At 50.2% G+C, this 18,787-nt stretch overlaps 1 protein-coding gene across 3 annotated transcripts in view; it reads right to left on the bottom strand.

The window, feature by feature from the left end:
* The window catches only part of fndc3a (fibronectin type III domain containing 3A), a 70,016-nt gene that overhangs the window by 37,066 nt on the left and 14,163 nt on the right, over positions 1-18,787 (bottom strand). For 2 of the 3 annotated variants that reach the window (XM_062552083.1, XM_062552082.1), the window contains exon 3: positions 9,958-10,033. In XM_062552083.1, coding sequence (XP_062408067.1) covers positions 9,958-10,033 — 76 coding nt within the window. Of the gene's footprint in view, positions 1-9,957; positions 10,034-12,906; positions 13,049-18,787 lie in introns of those variants that run through there. The other variant, XM_062552084.1, reaches the window with a different exon arrangement.

Here is an 18,787-nt window from a genome sequence, read left to right as displayed (position 1 = left end):
CATTCACTTACACACCTGCAGACACACATACCCGTAATGTAGGCGCGCAGACACACACACACACACACACTCTCTCTCTCTCTACTGCAAGAGTGACTCACCCACTCATCAGTTTAACAGCTTCAGCCATTTCTAAAGGACGACTCAACCCCCTCCTCTCCCACACACACACACACACATTTACGTATATACATTTATTAGGGAAGGACACACTCCACAAGTACACACTCAAGACAAGTGTCTCGGAGGGTATGAGTATTCTTCAAGCATATAGGGTCATGAATGAACGCTGCAGAGCAGGGGACAAAAATAAGTCACAACTCTTGCCCCCCCTTCACACACACACACACACACACACACACACACACACACACACACACACACACACACACACACACACACACACACACACACACACACACACACACACACACACACACACACACACACACACACACACACACACACACACACACACACACACACACACACACACACACACACACACACACACACACACACACACACACACACACACACACACACACACACACACACACACTGCTCAGTGTTCCACCCCCTCACCCACACATTAGCATCACATCAATAAAGGGCATGGATCCTTGTCTTTCTCCCTTTCTCCCTCTCTCCCCCTCTCCATCTCTCTCTCTCTCTCTCTCTCTCTCTCTCTCTCTCTCTCTCTCTCTCAGCACAGAAAAGGGGGATGACTCACCCCCTCATTCTTTCAGAAAACCACTAACTGCAGATGCTATGAATGAAGTGGAGGAGAGAGAGGGAGGGGAGAGAGACAGACAGACAGAACGCACACAATGAGACACACACACTATACAGTACATATGTGTTACAGCATGCTCGTCTACATACAGGAGGCAAATCGCTGATTGCTGATCTATTCATTAGCCAGTGCAAGGCACACAGTACATGCCGCCGGAGTCCAGAAATATGATGTGACATTTACTCCTCGCCTGAACGACAGCAATAAAAAAAATGACGTGAGGTATATGGTCTGACCGTGTCACTCCGTAATAATTAATAACTGCACATGTCAGAAATATGAAACATCTCTTCTTTGAAAAAAAAAAAAAAGAAAAAAAAACGAGACCCTTTAGGGAAGTAAGACTGTGATTTATGATCAAAACCTCCCTGACCTTAATGGTGGCTCGTTATCTCTCCAGCAATACGCCGAGCGGCAGTCGGTTTCTGCCATGGAGCCTGCCATCAGCCTGTGTGTGTGTGTGTGTGTGTGTGTGTGTGTATATGTGTGTGAGTGTGTGTGTGTAAGAGAATGTGTGTGAGTGTGTGTGAGTGTGTGTGTGTGTGTGTGTGTGTGTGAAAGAGAGTGTGTGTGTGTGAGTGCATGTGTGCGCACGCTCGCATGTGTATGGTCTTTGTTCAGGCGTGCGTGCATGTGTGTGCGTGCGTGTGTGTGTGTGTGCGTGTGTGTGTGTGTGTGTGTGTGTGCGTGCGTGCGTGCGTGTGGCTGCACCAGGCGTCCATCTTTGAGTCAGGGTTGAACAAAGAGCCGGAGCCGTGGCGATGGCATGGCAGCTCCGCTCCGCTCCAGCTCAGCCCCACCTCCGCCCCAGCTCCGCCCCAGCTCAGGCCCACCTCCGCTCCAGCTCAGCTCAGCGCATTATGTAACCCTGCCGTGCTGGCCGCCGCCGCCGCCGCCATGCATTATGTCCCTGACACCTTTCATAAATAAAGATGAAACGTGTGGAGGAAGTCCGCGCTGTCATTACTGCCCGCCAGCTCCGCTCCGGGAGGAAAACGGATGGCCAGCGCTGCGCTGCGCCGGTGAGCAACCTTGGCATTTCACGAATGCAAACGCGCACCACGGATGCTGATAACGGACACGAAAAAAAGCTTATTGCTGCATAATAAACCGCCCGTCTACGATAACAATAGCAACGCACGCCAAGTTGGGGGTTGTAAAGCTAAGCTTGTAGCAAAAAGTGAGGCAAAGGACATGAAAAAGAATCGTAAAGTAAAAGGGGTTTTGGACCAACAAAAAAAAAAAGAGAGAAGAGTTCAAGAGGAAGGTCAGCAGGAAGGTGAAGGAGGTGACCGTTAGAAGGACGGGCATAAGAGCACTTATCACAGAGATGGCAGTTTCCTTGCTGAGACCTTTTTTTCCTACACGCGATTAGTGTAATGCAGTGTGACCCAGTCATATTTGCCAAGACATTTATATTTCCAGGGTGTGTGTGTGTTTTTTATCTCTTGTGTGTGAGTGTGTGTGTGTGTGTGTGTGTGTGTGTGTGTGTGAGAGAGAGAGAGTGTGAGTGTGTGTGTGTGTGTGTGTGTGTGTGTGTGTGTGTGTGTGTTTTTCTGCGTGGGTGAGAGAAAGTAAGCAGGGAAAAAGAGTATGCACGTTTCACTGCACAAATGACCTGTGGAAACTACTAATCCACTTTATGATTGCATTTTACATGGTTCAGTGATGGCCATGTGGCTATGTGTATGGCTTTGCATGTGCCTCTGTGTGTGTGTGTGTGTGTGTGTGTGTGTGTGTTTGTGTGTGTGTGTACACACTGAAGATAGGGCTTCCTAGGCAGCATACAGAGAGAGTACAGGCTGTGCATGTGTGTACTGTACGTGAGGGTGAGAGTGTGTGTGTGTGTGTGTGTGTATATATGAGAGAGATAGTGTGTGTATGCTTGAAATGGAGGTGGTGCGGTGCGTGTGTGTGTGTGTGTGTGTGTGTGTAAAGTAGAGAGCAGGAGGCACAGAGTGTATATTAGTGATCTGGCAGGTTTCACTCCCTCACAGCACGAGTGCAGCACGAGCAAAGGCCTGATGGACGCACCCACCCACGCCAAACACCACCCGCCCTCATTCTCCCTCTCACACACACACACACACACACACACACACAGACAGGATGTCGACACGTTCTTGTGTCCAGCGAGTGCGGTGCCCTCTGCCAGATCGCCCACATCGCTGAAATGAAAGACTAAAAGGAAGGGAAGAGAGGAAAGGAAACTCGGGGTATTGGTGCAAAATAATAGGGGTCCGCTGGGTAACCTGCATCACTGCCAGCTGGGTCACTGTGTCCCTGCCTGTAACATGGCTGACGTCACTGCAGGGGGTGGGGAGTACTTCACTGCGTGCGTGCGTGTGTGGGTCTGTCTGTGTGTGTGTGTGTGTGTGTGTGTGTGGGTGGATGGGTGGATGGGTTAACAGTGTGGCCCTGTGACATGTCAGGTGAGTCACACACACACACAGACGTAAGGACTCGCAGGGCTCAGATGTGGTGCAGCCTGGGGCTGATCTGATACGGTCACCGTGGCAATGGGTGATCACGCTGGGCTTAGGCGAACCCTGAGTAGAGGATGAGGACAGGCTACAGCAAGGAATCAATCAAAGGGGGGGGTGGAGAGAGAGAAGAGAGAGAGAAAGAGAGAGAGCGAGAGAAGAGAGAGAGAAAGAAGAGAGTGAGAGAAAGAGAGAGAGAGGAGAGAGAAGAGAGAGAGAAGAGAGAGAGAGAGAGAGAGAGAGAATTATGAGAGTGAGAGGGTCAGGGAGAGAGAAGGGAGATAGATGGAAATGAGAAATAGTGGGGGCACATTTGATTCAGCACTTCATGGTGGAGAGGCGTGGGCTGTGGCGCTGGCGCTGGTGGGTTCTGGCTGAGGGGACAGTGGGGGCTCTGGATGGGGCTGGACGGGGCTGGGCTGGACGGGGCTGTACGGGGCTGGGCTGGGCTGGAGAGCTGAATCACCAAGCAGCTCTTGCTCAGAATCACTGCTGCTGTGAGTCACACAGACAGACAAGAGGCTCTGCCAGTGCTGACTCGCACTCTCTCCCTCATTCTCTGCCCATCTACCCCTCCATCTCCGGCACCCCTCTTCCATCACTTACACCTCCTCCAACTCCTCTATACCCCTCCTCCATCTCCTGCACCCCTCTTCCATCACTTACACCTCCTCCAACTCCTCTATACCCCTCCTCCATCACCTACGCCTCCTCCTCCATCTCGTATACTGTACCCCCTCTTCCATCTCCGGCATCTCTCCTCCATCACCCTTACCTCCTCCTCCATCACCTACACCTCCTCCTGCATCTCCTCTATACCCCTCTTCCATCACTTACACCTCCTCCAACTCCGGCATCCCTCCTCCATCTTCTCTATACCTCTTCTCCATCACCTACGCTCCTCCTCCATCTCCTATACCCCCTCTTCCATCACCCATACCTCCTCCTCCATCACCTACACCTCCTCCTATACCCTCTTCTCCTTCTGTCGATTCTGGTCCCTCTTCCCGGTTTAGCCCTTCTTTGTTCTTCTCACTCTAGCTCTGGCTCCATTCCCCTGTATCTCTGTCTCTCTCTCTCTCTCTCTCAGTGCCTCTCTTTCTCTCTCTGTCTCTCTCGCTCGGTGTCTCTCTCTCTCTCTCTCTCTCTCTCTCTCTGTGTCTTCCTCATTTTGGCTGTCCCTCTCGCTCTCTCGCGGTCTGTCTATCTGTAGTTTGTCTGTCTCTCCATCTCTGTCCAAGTCCCCCTCTTGCTTCTTCAGGGTTCATGGCATGGATAGGGACACTACACTACGCATGGAACAGAGGATGCTCAAACAAGGCATCTCCGTACCCAGCACTGATATCCTGACTTGGCAACCAAACAGCTCAGTAAATTAACAGACCACCACCTTCTGGTGTGTTACAGGACAAAACCTGCTGATGCAGCTTATGAAACAATAGTGTTGAGCTTTGCAGATCACTTTGTTTATTTATTTACCTCTGGCTTAAAGGCACAGGCCATGTGCAGACACTTACAGTACAATCTACCATCTGCTGCACTTGCAGCCAACGGCCAATTACCACACTACGGTCAATTGCCACACTACACCACAATTTCAACACAGCTCACAACCAAGGGAAACCTGTCAGCTTACAAAAATGTATGGGTTAGATTGTAAGGGCCATCAAACTTGAGCTGTTCACTGGCAGAAACACTGGAACTACTTTGCACAAAGGAATAATGTGCGTCTCTGCTCAGGTAATGCATAACAAATTATAAACAAACCTACCAGCATGAGGGAATGCACATTAATGATGAGGAACCTTAACAACAGATGAACTAGCATTCACTTTCTGGATCAAATTCAAATAAACAAATCGGTTAAGAGATTAACCTGCCGATGTCAAGACTTATTTATTTTTAAACCACAGAGATGGTTGTTTTCATTCTAGATTATACAATGTTGTGTGTGTGTTTACTAACAAATCCTTTGCACTTACTCCATTTAGCCCTGTTATGTCTGCATTTTCCAAATCAGTTGGTCTCAAAATGGCTTAGTGGTGCTATTTACAGTATCAGACGGTTGCCTGAGACAAACCTGCCTGTGTGTGCGCCTGTCTGTCACACATGAATGAAAAGCAGGGAAGGCGAGCGAGTCAGTGCGCCACCACCACAGGATGTTTAAAACTGCAACTAATGCCCTTCACCTCCACTGGCCCTGTAGCCTAAAAACACCCAGAACCCAGAAACTGGCCAGCTGGAAACCCTCCCCTGTGAGAAACCCGATTTGCTTTGCTTCCTTCCTTCCTTCCTTCCTTCCTTCCTCCCTCGCTTCCTTCCTTCCTTCATCCCTCCCTTCAGCGCGCTAGCCTGCCTCCTCGCATCAAGCAGCCAGCCAGCCAGTCAGTCATGAAACACGTGGATCCTACGCACTTCCAGCAGCTAAAAATACATGAATGAACACACAAATAGAAGCAGGACGGAACAAACCACAGAAAATAGAAGGAGGGAACGAGGGGTGGAAAGAGAGAGGGAGAGAGAGAGAAAAGAGGGGGAGAGAGACAGGGATGAGTGAGCATGTTTCTCCGGTTATAGCTTCGGGCTTTTCTTTTTTAACGGCCCTGCCCCCCTTCCCTGCACTCTCGCTCTCCTTCTCATTCTCTCTCCTCTCCTGCAGCCCATTCTGAGGTTAAGGGTTAAGCGCGAACACGCGCACACACACACACACACACACACACTGCCCCCCTCCGCTCCCTCTGTACCCAACTACCGGTGAGTCATCATTCCATCCACGTCACTGGCAGACGAGCACACCCGGTGACAGGGCCAGTTAACGGCAGCGTTCCGTGCACGCATTCCTCCCCCCCACCCCTCACTTCTCTCCCTCTCCTCCCCACGATAGCATTCTTTTTCTCACCCCCTTGGCGACATGGAGGGGGGCAAAGGCTGGAGACTCACTCACTCTCTCTCTCTCCCCCTCACTCACACACACACACACACACACACACACACACACAGTACAAATTTAGCTCCTGTCAGACGAGGGGGTGGAGTGGTAACAGTGTCCCTATGTGACTATCGCACGTGTTCCTAGAGGAACTTTGTCAGTGTGTGTGTGTGTGTGCAAGTGCCCACTGGCTTAGGGCGCCTGCCTGCCTGCCTGCCTGCTCCTTAGTTGCCCTGCACACAACCTCCTCCACCACCACCACCACCAACTAAAATCTCCCAAACTCCAGATAACCCCTGAGGCAAAGACCATCACATGCCTCATTCCTGGACCAATCACGAGGGCTCCGAGGAGAAGAGCAAGAGCCCACACACTCCACTACTGCACTGTGCCAGTGAGACAAACTTAAGACCACTCACATTCCCACACCTCGTCTTTGCCAGCAGTACAGAAGCTCTGTGAATAATCATGCAGTGTATAGCAATGCCCAACGAGCCCTAGCCTTTTCCCTAGCCAGTATTATTTCACAAACTCTTAACTCTACATTTGGCCCAGCCAAGGCAATGTAGCCTAGTTCATCAAAAAACAAGGCTGCGCTGAAACAGGTCCGTAATTCAATTAGGTCAGGCCCCCTGTCCGAAAGATAGTACTGAGAGTTACCTTCTGCCAGCCTCTCTTCAAAGGTGGAAGAGATTAATTGGAGTGATTGTGCGTGTGTGCGTACGTGTGTGTGTGTGTGTGTGTGTGTGTGTGATGTCATGGTGAAGTGGGGAGCCAGGGGAGTCAAATAATTGATCTTTTTCTCCCACCCAATTGTTACCATGAGGGACAGGTAAGGTTGACCAAGACTCGCAAACACTCATCTGGCCTTTCTTACTGTGCCTATGGTCCGGCTAGAGATACTTAAATGGACGCACAACCATAGATATTAGAAACCTAGATACCGCATTGTCTGTTGAGTTCTATCAGGTGGCATACGTCAACACAGTCGCCATATTTGTGGGGCTACCACCTTACTGTCTATGGGCAACACTTGCTGCCAGTCAGAGACACCTGTCTGATTTCCAATCAGAGACACCTGCCTCTCCATTGGCCTCCAGTAGCGACACTCTTCATGGGTTTCATCGGGTCCCTTTCCACAGGTGGGCTAATCAAGCACTGTGCTGTCTGCGTTCATAATCTATGTGCTTGATTTTATACACCTGTGGAAAGGGACCTGATGACGAAACCCATGAATTGACGAACGTTCAGGGGCCCAGTGCAGTATCTAGGTTTATAATACCTATGTGTACAGCACCATTCAGGTCTAAAGCAAGTGAGATAGCTGTCTAAAAAGCATGTACCAGTACCACCAGAATGGTGTAAGGACTTCTTATAGTTGTCATGCATATTCTGACCCAAAACTACACAGCACAAAGTGGGATAGACAGACTTGGTTACGGCCTTCAGATGACCATTATACTACTAAAATGATCAGATGTTACCAAAAAGAAGGGGTTTCATGACTGTGAGTACTACTAGTTCCCAACTTCCCACTAGTTTTCCATAACAGTTGTTGACTGGTACAATGCTAGTGCTACCATCACAATGCAGCAGGTGTTTCATGATTAGGTCATTATCTATAGCAGGCATAATATTGTCATTAATACAGCTGTAAACAACTTACGTGTCACTGAACCGGTCTCAAAATTCAGTGAAGTTCATCCATACATAAGAATGTCTAGCCAAGTTAACCATTTTGTTCACGGCTATTTGACTGCTGTCTACAGCACTGACTATTGATTTTTGCAATCAGTAGTAATTCTCAACTACTGTAGTTGACTAGTCAATTAAACCACAAACCAAATGTATGGTAGCTGTTCATAAAAACAGCATAGGCCTATGTATAAAGTGCCTAAATGCTACTTTAAAAGCACACTAGGCTTTTTTGGAAAATGAATGGCAAGAGACCAAATTGTCCTTCAAATGATGAAATGATGAGATGTTGATATGCGATACTTATCAAACTATGATTTTCAGGTTCTCATTAGGATAAGGGCATGACGTGTTCGCGATTCTAAACTGCCAGGGGACACTTAACAAATCCCTGCTGGTCTTGTTGCCGCAACAACAGCAGCAGCAGCAGCAGCAGCAGCATCTCATAAATGTATGCAAATCTTATTTAGAAATGACCAGCTTTATTTAGCCATGGTACCCAACCCCTTTAAGCAGTGCCTCTTCTGGGCTTCTCCGCAACAATAAGCTGATTTTCATGCTACTGCGTCTCAACCTCAGATGATGGACCCGCGGCATGCCTCCTTTCCGACAGCCCTGTCACAAAGCAGCATCTTCAGTGAGATTTCTCACAAAAGTGCCCCAATTGTACTCCAGTGGAAGAAAGGAGACGGGGAAAAAAGGGGAGGGTGCGTGCTTGTAACACATCCCTATTGAGCATGTCCAAACAGATTGCACACGACACAACAGCGCTGAGCTGTTATGACTGCGCCACAGGCGAAGGCGGCAATTAGCAGCCGCTCGGCTTTATGGGTTGATGGGTAGGCTACCTTACTGTGCTCTCCCACACCTCCGCAAAAGTAACCGACTGCCTTTCGCCAGCGCATGCCAGAAATGCCCACGGAGTCAGGGCCTATTGGCACGGGTTGAGCAGCAAGGCAACCGTCAGGCTGTGGTGAGGCATGTCTTGCCTTTGAGGTGAAAAGGTCTAAAATGGCACAAGAGGAGATTTAAGATAATCAACAACGGCAAGCTGTTGAATGAAAATACCAATGTGGGGAGCGTGTGTATGCAACAGTTGGGAGGTGTTGTAAAATAGGTAGTGTTGACATCTAGATGTTTCAAATAGCCGGTCAAAAAGACCGTTAGTGGTGGACCATTAAGAGAGCTGCCACTTGATACCCACATCAACAAATGACCACAAAAGACATGCATATAGCCTAATCAGTTACTTAGAACTTATCCTTACACAAAAAGGCGATGCATTCCCACCAATAACGATAACAATAACAGCAACTATAAACAATATATCGCTCTCGTTAATATGAATAACGATGTTCACACATAAACTATAACGATAACAACATGAAGAACAATAAACAATAAACTAAACTAAAATATGGTTGGGGATCACTTTCAGAGTGATTTTGAGAACAATAAAAAGCTAACAACTAATCAGAACCAATCACATTTTAGCCATCACATTGATCAACACAAGGTGAGACTTTGCTTATCGTTGGTCAGTGTGGCAATGTTGATGATTTTACCGTTTTTAATCGTTCTTGGTGTGAATGCCTCTTTAGTGCCCAATATCTGGGGGCATGGTGGAGAAGCAGTAAAGTCACCACTGTGTGACTGTCCATCATTTTGGTGATTGGACATTTTAGCATTTGCTAAATACCAGTCAGTTTGCTAAATACCAGTCAGCCCCCACACCACACCACACCACCCCTTAAGAAAAAAAAAACCTTTGATAATCTTGATAGTGTAGAACTAATTATGGCAGCATGATAAATAATTACCCATGCAAGTTCCTTTCATCATGGCTCTTAAGATCGTAACGCATCTCCCCCATCACAAAATCAATATGATCATAGATCTAAGAGGACCCCCAGTGAGAAAGACTACAACATCAGAGAGAGAGCATAAGTCCTTCCTCACCACCACACACACAGACACACACACACACACTTCATGGACTTCACACACACACCTACACAAAAGCCCCCAAAGTCTTATGGGTAAGGAGGTCTTACCTGTGATACACTGGATCTGACCATCCTCTCTCTGGATTGTGAAGGCTTCACCTGGGTTTACCTGCACCAAGATTACCTGCAAGAGAACAAATGGCATGATGCTTTGTGAGCAGACAGGAAATCACTGGGGAGAGGCAGACTGAGGACACAAAAAGAGGACATTCATATCGACACATAAACAGGCTCGCGGCCCCAACGACACACACACACATAGCTGGAAAAATAAATATATGGATAGCAAGATAGACATATAAATAAGTACATAAATAAATAAATAAATAAATATATAAACGTGTGTCCTTAAGCAAAAAGACACTTTTTCACAATACTGACACACCCACACACGTGTATGGCGCTTGCCAAACACTGTCTGCTGTAGCGACACCCAATCTCAGTGCTGTTCCACGACCTCAGGAGCCCAGGGGCTGTTTACTCCGGCTCCACACACACACAAACACATTCCCAGGCCCTCATGCAGCCCGAGGCCTTGAGCACATGGCTGCCGCTACTCACTTCCTGCTGTTAAAAATACATGGCGGCAACGCAGAAAATAGATCAAACTACGAGCCCAGTCCAACACCACTCAAGTCGAGAAAAGCGGATGTGTTGCTGTGAGAGAAGAGAAAAAAAAAGAAAAGGAAAAACAGAACTTTTTTTTTTTGGACTTGTTTTTCTGGGTCAATACTGGATTGAGTCGGGGGGGTAGTGGTGAAGCGTGTTTGTTTTGTTTTTGTGTGTAGCAGGACTGTGACGTAGAAATTGTTCATATTTTTTTGTGCTGTCAAGGCCAGTTTCCAATTCAACCAAAAGGGGGCATTACTGAGCAGTTGTGAGTAAAAATTCTTGCCCTGCAAAAAGGAACTAAACGACTAGATTCAACTACAACATCAACCTTAAACGCCATGTTCTTTAAATAGAATGAATGGTTCTCTATATGCGTGTGTGTGTACACAGGAGTAAGAGAGAGTGTGTGTGTGTGCGTGTGTGTGTGTGTGTGTAGGGGGGGGGGGGGTGAGTAGGCTACGGAGAAGCCTAGGGAAAGCAGCCTCGCTTGACGCCAGAACCTCGCCGTCTCGTGGCTCTCAGATAGGCCCTCGAGCCAGCACTCCAGTGAGTAAGAGGATCATCGTCACTGCGGCCAAAAAGGGACATTGTCTTCACGGGCGCATTCAAGAAACCTCAGGAGGTGGAGAGAAAGTGAAAGAGAGAGAGAGATTGATAGAGATAGAGAGAGAGAGAGAGAGAAAGAAAGGAAGAGAGATCCTCTGTCTCTTGACGTCAGTCCTCGTCATTCTGGTTGAGAGAGAGAGTGGAAGCTGGGCGGAGTGTGTGTATGTGTGTGTGTGTGTGTGTGTAGGGGGGATTGTTGTGGATGTGGTGGGTGCTCATCAAAAAAGCCACAGGTTGTGTGTATATCCATCTGAGTGTGTGTCCACAGCGGTCCTCTGAAGCAGAGCAGGCGTCATAGCAGACAGCTCACGCTCTATCAGTACCACACACAACCACAACAAAGCCCAGACACCCCCCCCCCCACTCCCACCACACACACACACACACACACCCCATCCACCCCTAACACACACACACACACGCACACACACACCCGACCCAGCACACCACAGACTACGGCCTCAAATCAAGCTCAACTGCTATGATCCAGATGAATTAAAGAGTCGGAGGTGACGGGAGGACGGAGGGGGAGAGGGATAGAGGGATGGAAAGAGAGAGAGAGAGAAAGAGAGAGAGAGAGAGAGAGAGAGAGAGAGAGAGAGAGAGAGAGAGAGAGAGAGAGAGAGAGAGAGAGAGAGAGAGGAGAGGGAGACACAGAGGAGCATCAATGTGGGGGTATATTTGGCTTTTGGACAGAAGTCAAGCCAAATCCATTTACAAGCCCAGAACCCCGGCGCAAACAACAGCAGCAGTGGCAGAAACAAAATGTCAACCACATGCTCCCCCCATCCACCCCCCCTAACCCCAAACACACACACACGCACAAACACACACACACACACACACTGTCTATTTGCTTGTCTTGGGAAAACGGCAATTGAAATTGAAATTTTTAACGGCTGGCCCAACATCCAATAAACCATTTCAGAAGAGGCAGCAGCAGCACCTGCAATGTATTTGTCTTTTTGTGGGTTTGGTGGTTTCCGGAACGAAAATGAGGCTTCCAGTACTTGATTAAGATCTCAGGGGAAATAAGCCCTTCAGAATACCCACATTTCACGTTAAGTTTACATTTCTAAGAACCGCATTGTTGCTTCCAATTTATCAGCAATTATCACTAAGCAACACGAGACGATAATGACGAGTGAAACTGGAGAGACTAACTAACTCGACAGAGCTATAAAAAAAAAAGAGAGTGACCCAAGACAGAGCCCTGATATATTCACAAAGAAGCCCTCTCCAACTCTGACTTGTGTGGCCAACTCTGGGCTGGAGTGGGAAGAGTAATTGAGCAGGACTGAGAGAGAGCTCAACAGTACGCCAGGGGCCAGAGAGGCACTAGATCACCACACCTGCCTGCCTGCCATCTCCGGACTACAGAAATGCCCCACAGACACCCATCTTATCTTTCATACACAAACACACACACACACACACACGCACGCACACACGTTCACATACACACAAACACACAAAACACGCACTTTCTCTCTCTCACACTCTCTCTTTCTCTCTCACACACACACACACGTATACAAAAACACTCCCAAGCCAGCCTTGCAGAAGATACAACGTAATCAATGCTACCACACGTCAGGTATGAACGCCAACACGGTCACCGTCAACACAGCAGCTGCTCTTCAGCCACCTCACAACGATCCGACATAGACAACAGCTGTTCCGATAGCATTTAAACCCCACGTGCCTTTCCCTCTGTGTGTGTCCGTGTGTATGTGCGTGTGTGTATGTGTGTGTGTGTAGTGTGTGTGTGTGTGTTACCTCTGCTTTGCGGTGGAAGAAACCGTCGTGGGAACGCGAGTGCCACGGCATGGGGCTCTGGTGGAGGGATTCTGCGATAGCGGCCATCGCTCGCTACTTCCCTTCTGTGTCTGTGACGCTGCTCGCTGCTTGCTTGCTTGCTGCTGCTACTCCCATTCATACACTCCCCTCTCTCTCTCTCTCTCGCTCGCTCTCTCTCTCCGCCACCAGAGCACACCAGCCAGACGGGAGCGCGCACAGTCTCTCTCTCTCTCTCTCTTTCTCTCTCCCTCTCTCTCCCTCTCTCTCTCGCTCGCTCGCTCACACACACACACACACGCTCCCTCGTGTTCAGACGCCCACGCAGGCAGCCACGGTGGAGATGGCAGGAGATGTGCGAGAGCGTGCGGGGTTGGTGGGGGGTGGCAGGGGGTGGGTGGTGCCAGCGAGTGTGGGAGCGTGAGGGGGTGGAGGACTCGTAGCGGAGGGTGGTCTGATTGAATTAGAGTCAAGGCACTGCTGACTGCTACACGTCTTCAGTGTGTGCGTGCGTGTTTGTGTGTGTGTGTGTGTGTGTGTGTGTGTGTGTGTGTGTGTGTTTGTGTACGCACATGTCCTGTATGTGTTTGGCTGCACTCTCTCTCGCTCTCTCTCTGTCTCTCTCTCTCAGTCTCACACACAAACATACACATTCTCTTTGTTCTATGAACAGCTCACCCTCTATTGCGCTCTCCGCTTCCTCAATCCCTTAACACCAGATCACACACACACACACACACACACACACACACACACACACACAGCTAAGCCCCGCACATGCATGCATTCATGCATCCAAACGCTCACTTTCCTCTGTTTCCACAAACAGCAGCGTCTGTGTCTCTCGCTCTCCCTCGCTCGCTTTCTCTCTAATATGCTCCTCTCTCTCGTTCTCTCTCTCTCTTTCGCTCTCTCATATGCTCCTCTCTCTCGTTCTCTCTCTCTCTCGCGCTCTCTCTCTCTCTATCTATCTCTCTCTCATATGCTCCTCTCTCTCTCTTTCTGTCATATGCTCCTCTGTCTTGTCTGGGTCGTGCTGCTCGCCGAAGCCCCCCCGGTGGAGCCGTTACCTACTGTAGCGCGCATGGCTTGGCGTCCGCTGGTGCCAGCGGCGGCTGTCTGGGACGGGGCTTGTCGGGTCGGACTGATCTCCCGGCAGCGAACCCCCCGCGCACAAAGGTGATGGGAGCGGGAGGTGGTGGAAGCAGCGGTGGTGACGGGGGTGCGAGCAGGCCTCTCCCCCCCCGCTCCACCAGTGCTCATGGGGGCTCCACAAAAGAGGAGGAGGGGGGTGCAGGGGTCAGCACACTCAATATTACCTTCTCTGGTAACCAATAACAACAACAACAACAACAGCAGCAGCAGCAACGACAACGACAACAACAACAACAACAACAACAACAGCCACCACCAACCCACCCAACGGCTGCCCTCTCAAACCCTAGCCTGCCCCCATGCACCACAACAACATGGGTTGGCGCAAAGAGAGAGAGAGAGAGAGATGGAAAGGGGGGGGGGGCAGACAGAAGGAGAGAGTGATGGAGAGGGAGGGAAAGGGAAAGAGAGACAGACAGAAGGAGAGAGTGACAGAGACAGGGAGGGAAAGTGAGAGAGAGAAAGAGAGAGAGACAGGAGAGCAAGAGAAAGAAAGAATGAAAAAAGAAAGAAAGAGAGAGGGAGGGAGGGAGAGAGAGTGGGAGGGACAGAGGGAGAGACGGAAAGAAAGAGCAAGTGAGAGAGGGGAAGGAAAGAGCAAGAAAGAGCGAGAGAAAGAGAGTGATAGAAAGGGAAGAGAAGTGGAGTCACTGGAGGTAGGGAACCAAGCCCATGTTTGCACTCTCTCCTCTCCTTATCTCGGTCTCCTCTCCTCTGCGGCAGACAAACTGTCTCTCTCCCTCCCCCCCCCCCTCCCTCTCTCAGGCTCTGCCTTGCCACCACCGCCAGTCTCCACGGCAACCCCTTCAACAAAAAGCCCCGCCGATGTCCGCAGCGCGCTGCCAGCGAGGAGGAACCGCTTACATCGGCACGGCAACGCACAAGCTCTAACTACGAGAGGAGGGAGGGAGAGGGGAAGAGATACAGAGGGAGGGAGAGAGAGAGAGAGAGAGGGAGAGAGAGAGGGAGAGAGAGAGTGAGGAAAGAGGGAGATGGAAAAAGAGGGAGAGAGTGAAAGCAGAAGAGAGAGCAAACGAGATGTCCGAGGAGAGACTGCTTTGCCTCTGATCACCCTCTCTCTCACATACCCACACACACACACACACACACACACACACACATATATATATACACACAGGATGTTGAAATCTCATCTTGTATTGCATCCTTCTGTCTCCATCCTGTGTTTGATCGTGACTGTGATCCTGCTGTATGGTTGAGAGTGTGTTTATTTGTGTGCGAGTGTGTGTGTGTGTGTGAGTGTGTGTGTATTTAAGGAGGCAGAGCATGTCTCTAATCCCTACTGTAGCCCTCAGAGCGTAGAGAATCCATACAGATTTCCTTTCAGATCAGAAAAGGCAGTGAGGGGATTTGACACACTTTTCAGCTCTCTTCACTTGGAGAAGAGTCACGAGAGTGGCAGTGTGAGGGGGAGGGGGGCAAATGACCCCAGATAATGTACTCTCTCACACACACACACACACACTTTCATTCATGCACTAACAGACATGCTTTAAACAGCTGTTCCGTCACACACACATAGCCCCCCCATACACACACACACCCACTCACACACACCCATCTCCTCTCTACTCTTCATGTCTCCCGCTCCTCCATTCACAGTGACATGTCATACGCCTTCTATTAATACACTGATCGATGGGACGTGTGACGAGGTCGCGGGAGTTCAATGGATGGGTATGGGGACCACCTTTACCTGTCGTCTTGCATGCAATAAGTCATGCTCACATCCCGATGTGTGTTAGGTTGTGTGTGTGTGTGTGCGCGCGTGTGTATGTGTGTGGGGGGGGAGGAGGTTCTTCACTCCATGACAGCAGAGAGAAAAATTGTGGCTCGCTGAGAGGAATTTTCCCATGATCCACTGGCTGCAGCTTCTCTGTCCGTCTGACGGGCAGAGAGAGGAGGTTTACTTTCCGAGCACGGTCAGGGACAAAGAGAGACCACCCACGCGCCAACCGCACTCTCGTTTCAAAGCGCACGCACAGGGGACGCTCGATTCGACCGGGCAGGTTGGCATAAATAGAGCTTTTCAGCCCCGTAGCGATGGCGCATATCCCTACGCACGCAACGCAGGAAACGCAAGCTTTTCCTTTTAAGCAAAGCTGCTTTTGATTCTCCAACTGAAAGAGCTGATCTATAAACTCACGCTGCGAGCCCACAAACTGTTTACCCAAAACTCACCAACTCATGCACGCCAATCCATCCACTTATGTATACACACACACATACACACACACACACACACACACACACACACACCTGCTTTCAACCCCCTGCTTCGCATCTCAGATCATGAAACCTTTTTTCCTCGAACTCTCTGACTCTTACACACACACACTCCGTTCTCTGTTTTCTTTCAAAGTTGTGTGCACCAGCGTGTATTTGCCGTCACTGCCCACCTCTGGTCACCATCTGGGCTGGACACGCAGGCCATCAGACCTCAGAGGTGTGTCACCTCTTTCCCATGGTGCTCCGCCTGGTCACAACGCAGAGGGGGACCCATCTGCTGCACTCCCTCCCTACCACACACACACACACACACACACACACATATAACCCCCCCTGGGGCTAGTACAGGGCAGGCGAGTGAGTGGACAACCCCTGCTCTTCTAGCTAATGCGAAGCCAGAGAGCAGGTGTCTGTGTGCGTGTGTGTGTGTGTGTGTGTGTGCAAGCACTTCGCTTGCCTTAGCTATCTTCGCTCCAGCTATGCTATCTTCTCTCCAAACACACTCACCCCATCTCTGATACCTACACGCCTCCCCACTGTCAGGAAAGAGGAAGGACGGAGAGGGTGAGAAGTTCAAGCTAGCCACCGTCATCCTTTCAGATAACAAGATGCCAGCGGTGTGCCATTGGCGTCACCAGGGGGAGGGTAGTGCCCCCAGGGAGCCATCTGAGGCCCTGCCAGCAGGAGAGAGTGGTGGTGGCGCTGGGGTGGCGTTGGCGGGTGGAGATGGTGGTTTTGGAGGGGGGGAGGTTAAAAGGTAAAGTGGAAATTCAATACCTGACATGGCATCACCGTCATCTGCCATCGTCATAATCATCGCCACGGCTACGCTTGTCGAAATAAAAACAAACGCGCGCCAGATTCTGGGCAGGCACCCAAGGGGCCAGCGAGAGAGGGATGAAAACAGAGGAGAGAAGAGAGGAGAGGGGGAGAGAAGAGGAGAGGAGAGGGGGAAACTAACAAGGAGAAGAAAGGGGGCGGGGGTACAGAAGAGCAATATGGAAAGGAACAGGGGGGTGGAGTGGTGGTTGGAGCGAGGGGGGGGTGGTGATGAGCAAACACTGGCCGTGTAGTTAGTGCCGGGGCTTTATTGCCCTGGAGACCGGCCGAGTCCGCTGGCTGGCTGGCAGGCGGGCGGGCGGGCGGGCTGGCCGTCTGAGGCGGTTCATGGCTGTTAGCGCTGACGTCTCTGGTCGCCGCGCTCCTCCGGTGAGTCAGGGCTCGGGTTTCGCACTATTTGTTCCTCTTTAATTGTTTACCGAGCCTCGCCGCGGCCCGCAGCAGCTGGGCCGACAGGAAACAGGAGACCCACTGACGTCGGAGGTGTGTGTGTGTGTGTGTGTGTGTGTGCAGAGGGGGGGTGTGGTGGGGGGTGCTGATGGAGGAAAGCAAAAAGAAAAGAAAAAAGAAACATGAAAAAAAAAATAAGGGGAAAAAATAGCTGTGAGCACACTTGGGTTAGTGATCTGCACCACAGGTGATGTGGACAAAATTAGGCCTCCTACTTTGGCTCTCTACTGCCTGCCCAGCCTGGAAAACACAAACACAAAAACATGGACACTGCCCTTCTGTCGGTCTCATCCATCACAGCAAAACATGAGGCGTGATTCTCCATAAACACACTTTCCTGAATGTATTATGCTGGTGGAAGCACTGTGTGTGTGTGTGTGTGTGTGTGTGTGTGTGTGTGTGTGTGTGTGTGTGTGTGTGTGTGTGTGTGTGTGTGTGTCACTAAAACACATCTCACACACACGTCATCGGACATCTGGATAAAACAGCAGCTTCCACCTGTTCTTCGCTTTCACAAGTCATCTAAAGAGGACCAGAGCGAGACTCTGAAGAAACCGCGAGACTAACGTCATCATTTTATCATCCAGCTTCATCGGACATGCTTTCTCTTTCAAGCCAGCCTCCGGCAGCTTCTGCACGGGGGAAGCACAATTGCTTCACAAGCACAACCTGCAGCAGTGAACTAATTGAAATGGTGACACACACACACACGCACACACACACACACACACACACAGAGACAAAGGCAGACAGGCCTGGCGGGCGTGCGTTGCCTGGGGTGAGTTGTGGGGAGGCTGGAGGGGGAGCTCTGCTCCATGCTCCATACGCCACTCGCTCTGCGTGATGGAGAGTCTGGCTGCATCAGTGTGGCGTTATTGACTTACAGAGCAAAGCGCAGATGAAATCCATCTGACTGCTCTGGGGATGACTGGATACACCCCTCCACCCCCCAAACACACACACACACACACACACACACACACACACATATACACCCACCCACCACAAAAGCCAGATACAGAGACAAACACAGTGTGTTTGTGGTGGTGCCACTGCTGAGGTATGGCTGGGTAGGCGAGTGATGCAGGGCCAATAAAGCCTGATTCAGTTAGCACGACTCCCCCGGCACAGCACGCTCTAGCTCTCTCTCACACCTCTCCCTCTCCCT

This window comes from Sardina pilchardus, chromosome 13, assembly GCF_963854185.1.
Source record: "Sardina pilchardus chromosome 13, fSarPil1.1, whole genome shotgun sequence".
NCBI classification, from domain to species: Eukaryota; Metazoa; Chordata; class Actinopteri; order Clupeiformes; family Clupeidae; genus Sardina; species Sardina pilchardus.
This window is presented reverse-complemented; position numbering and strand designations above follow the sequence as displayed.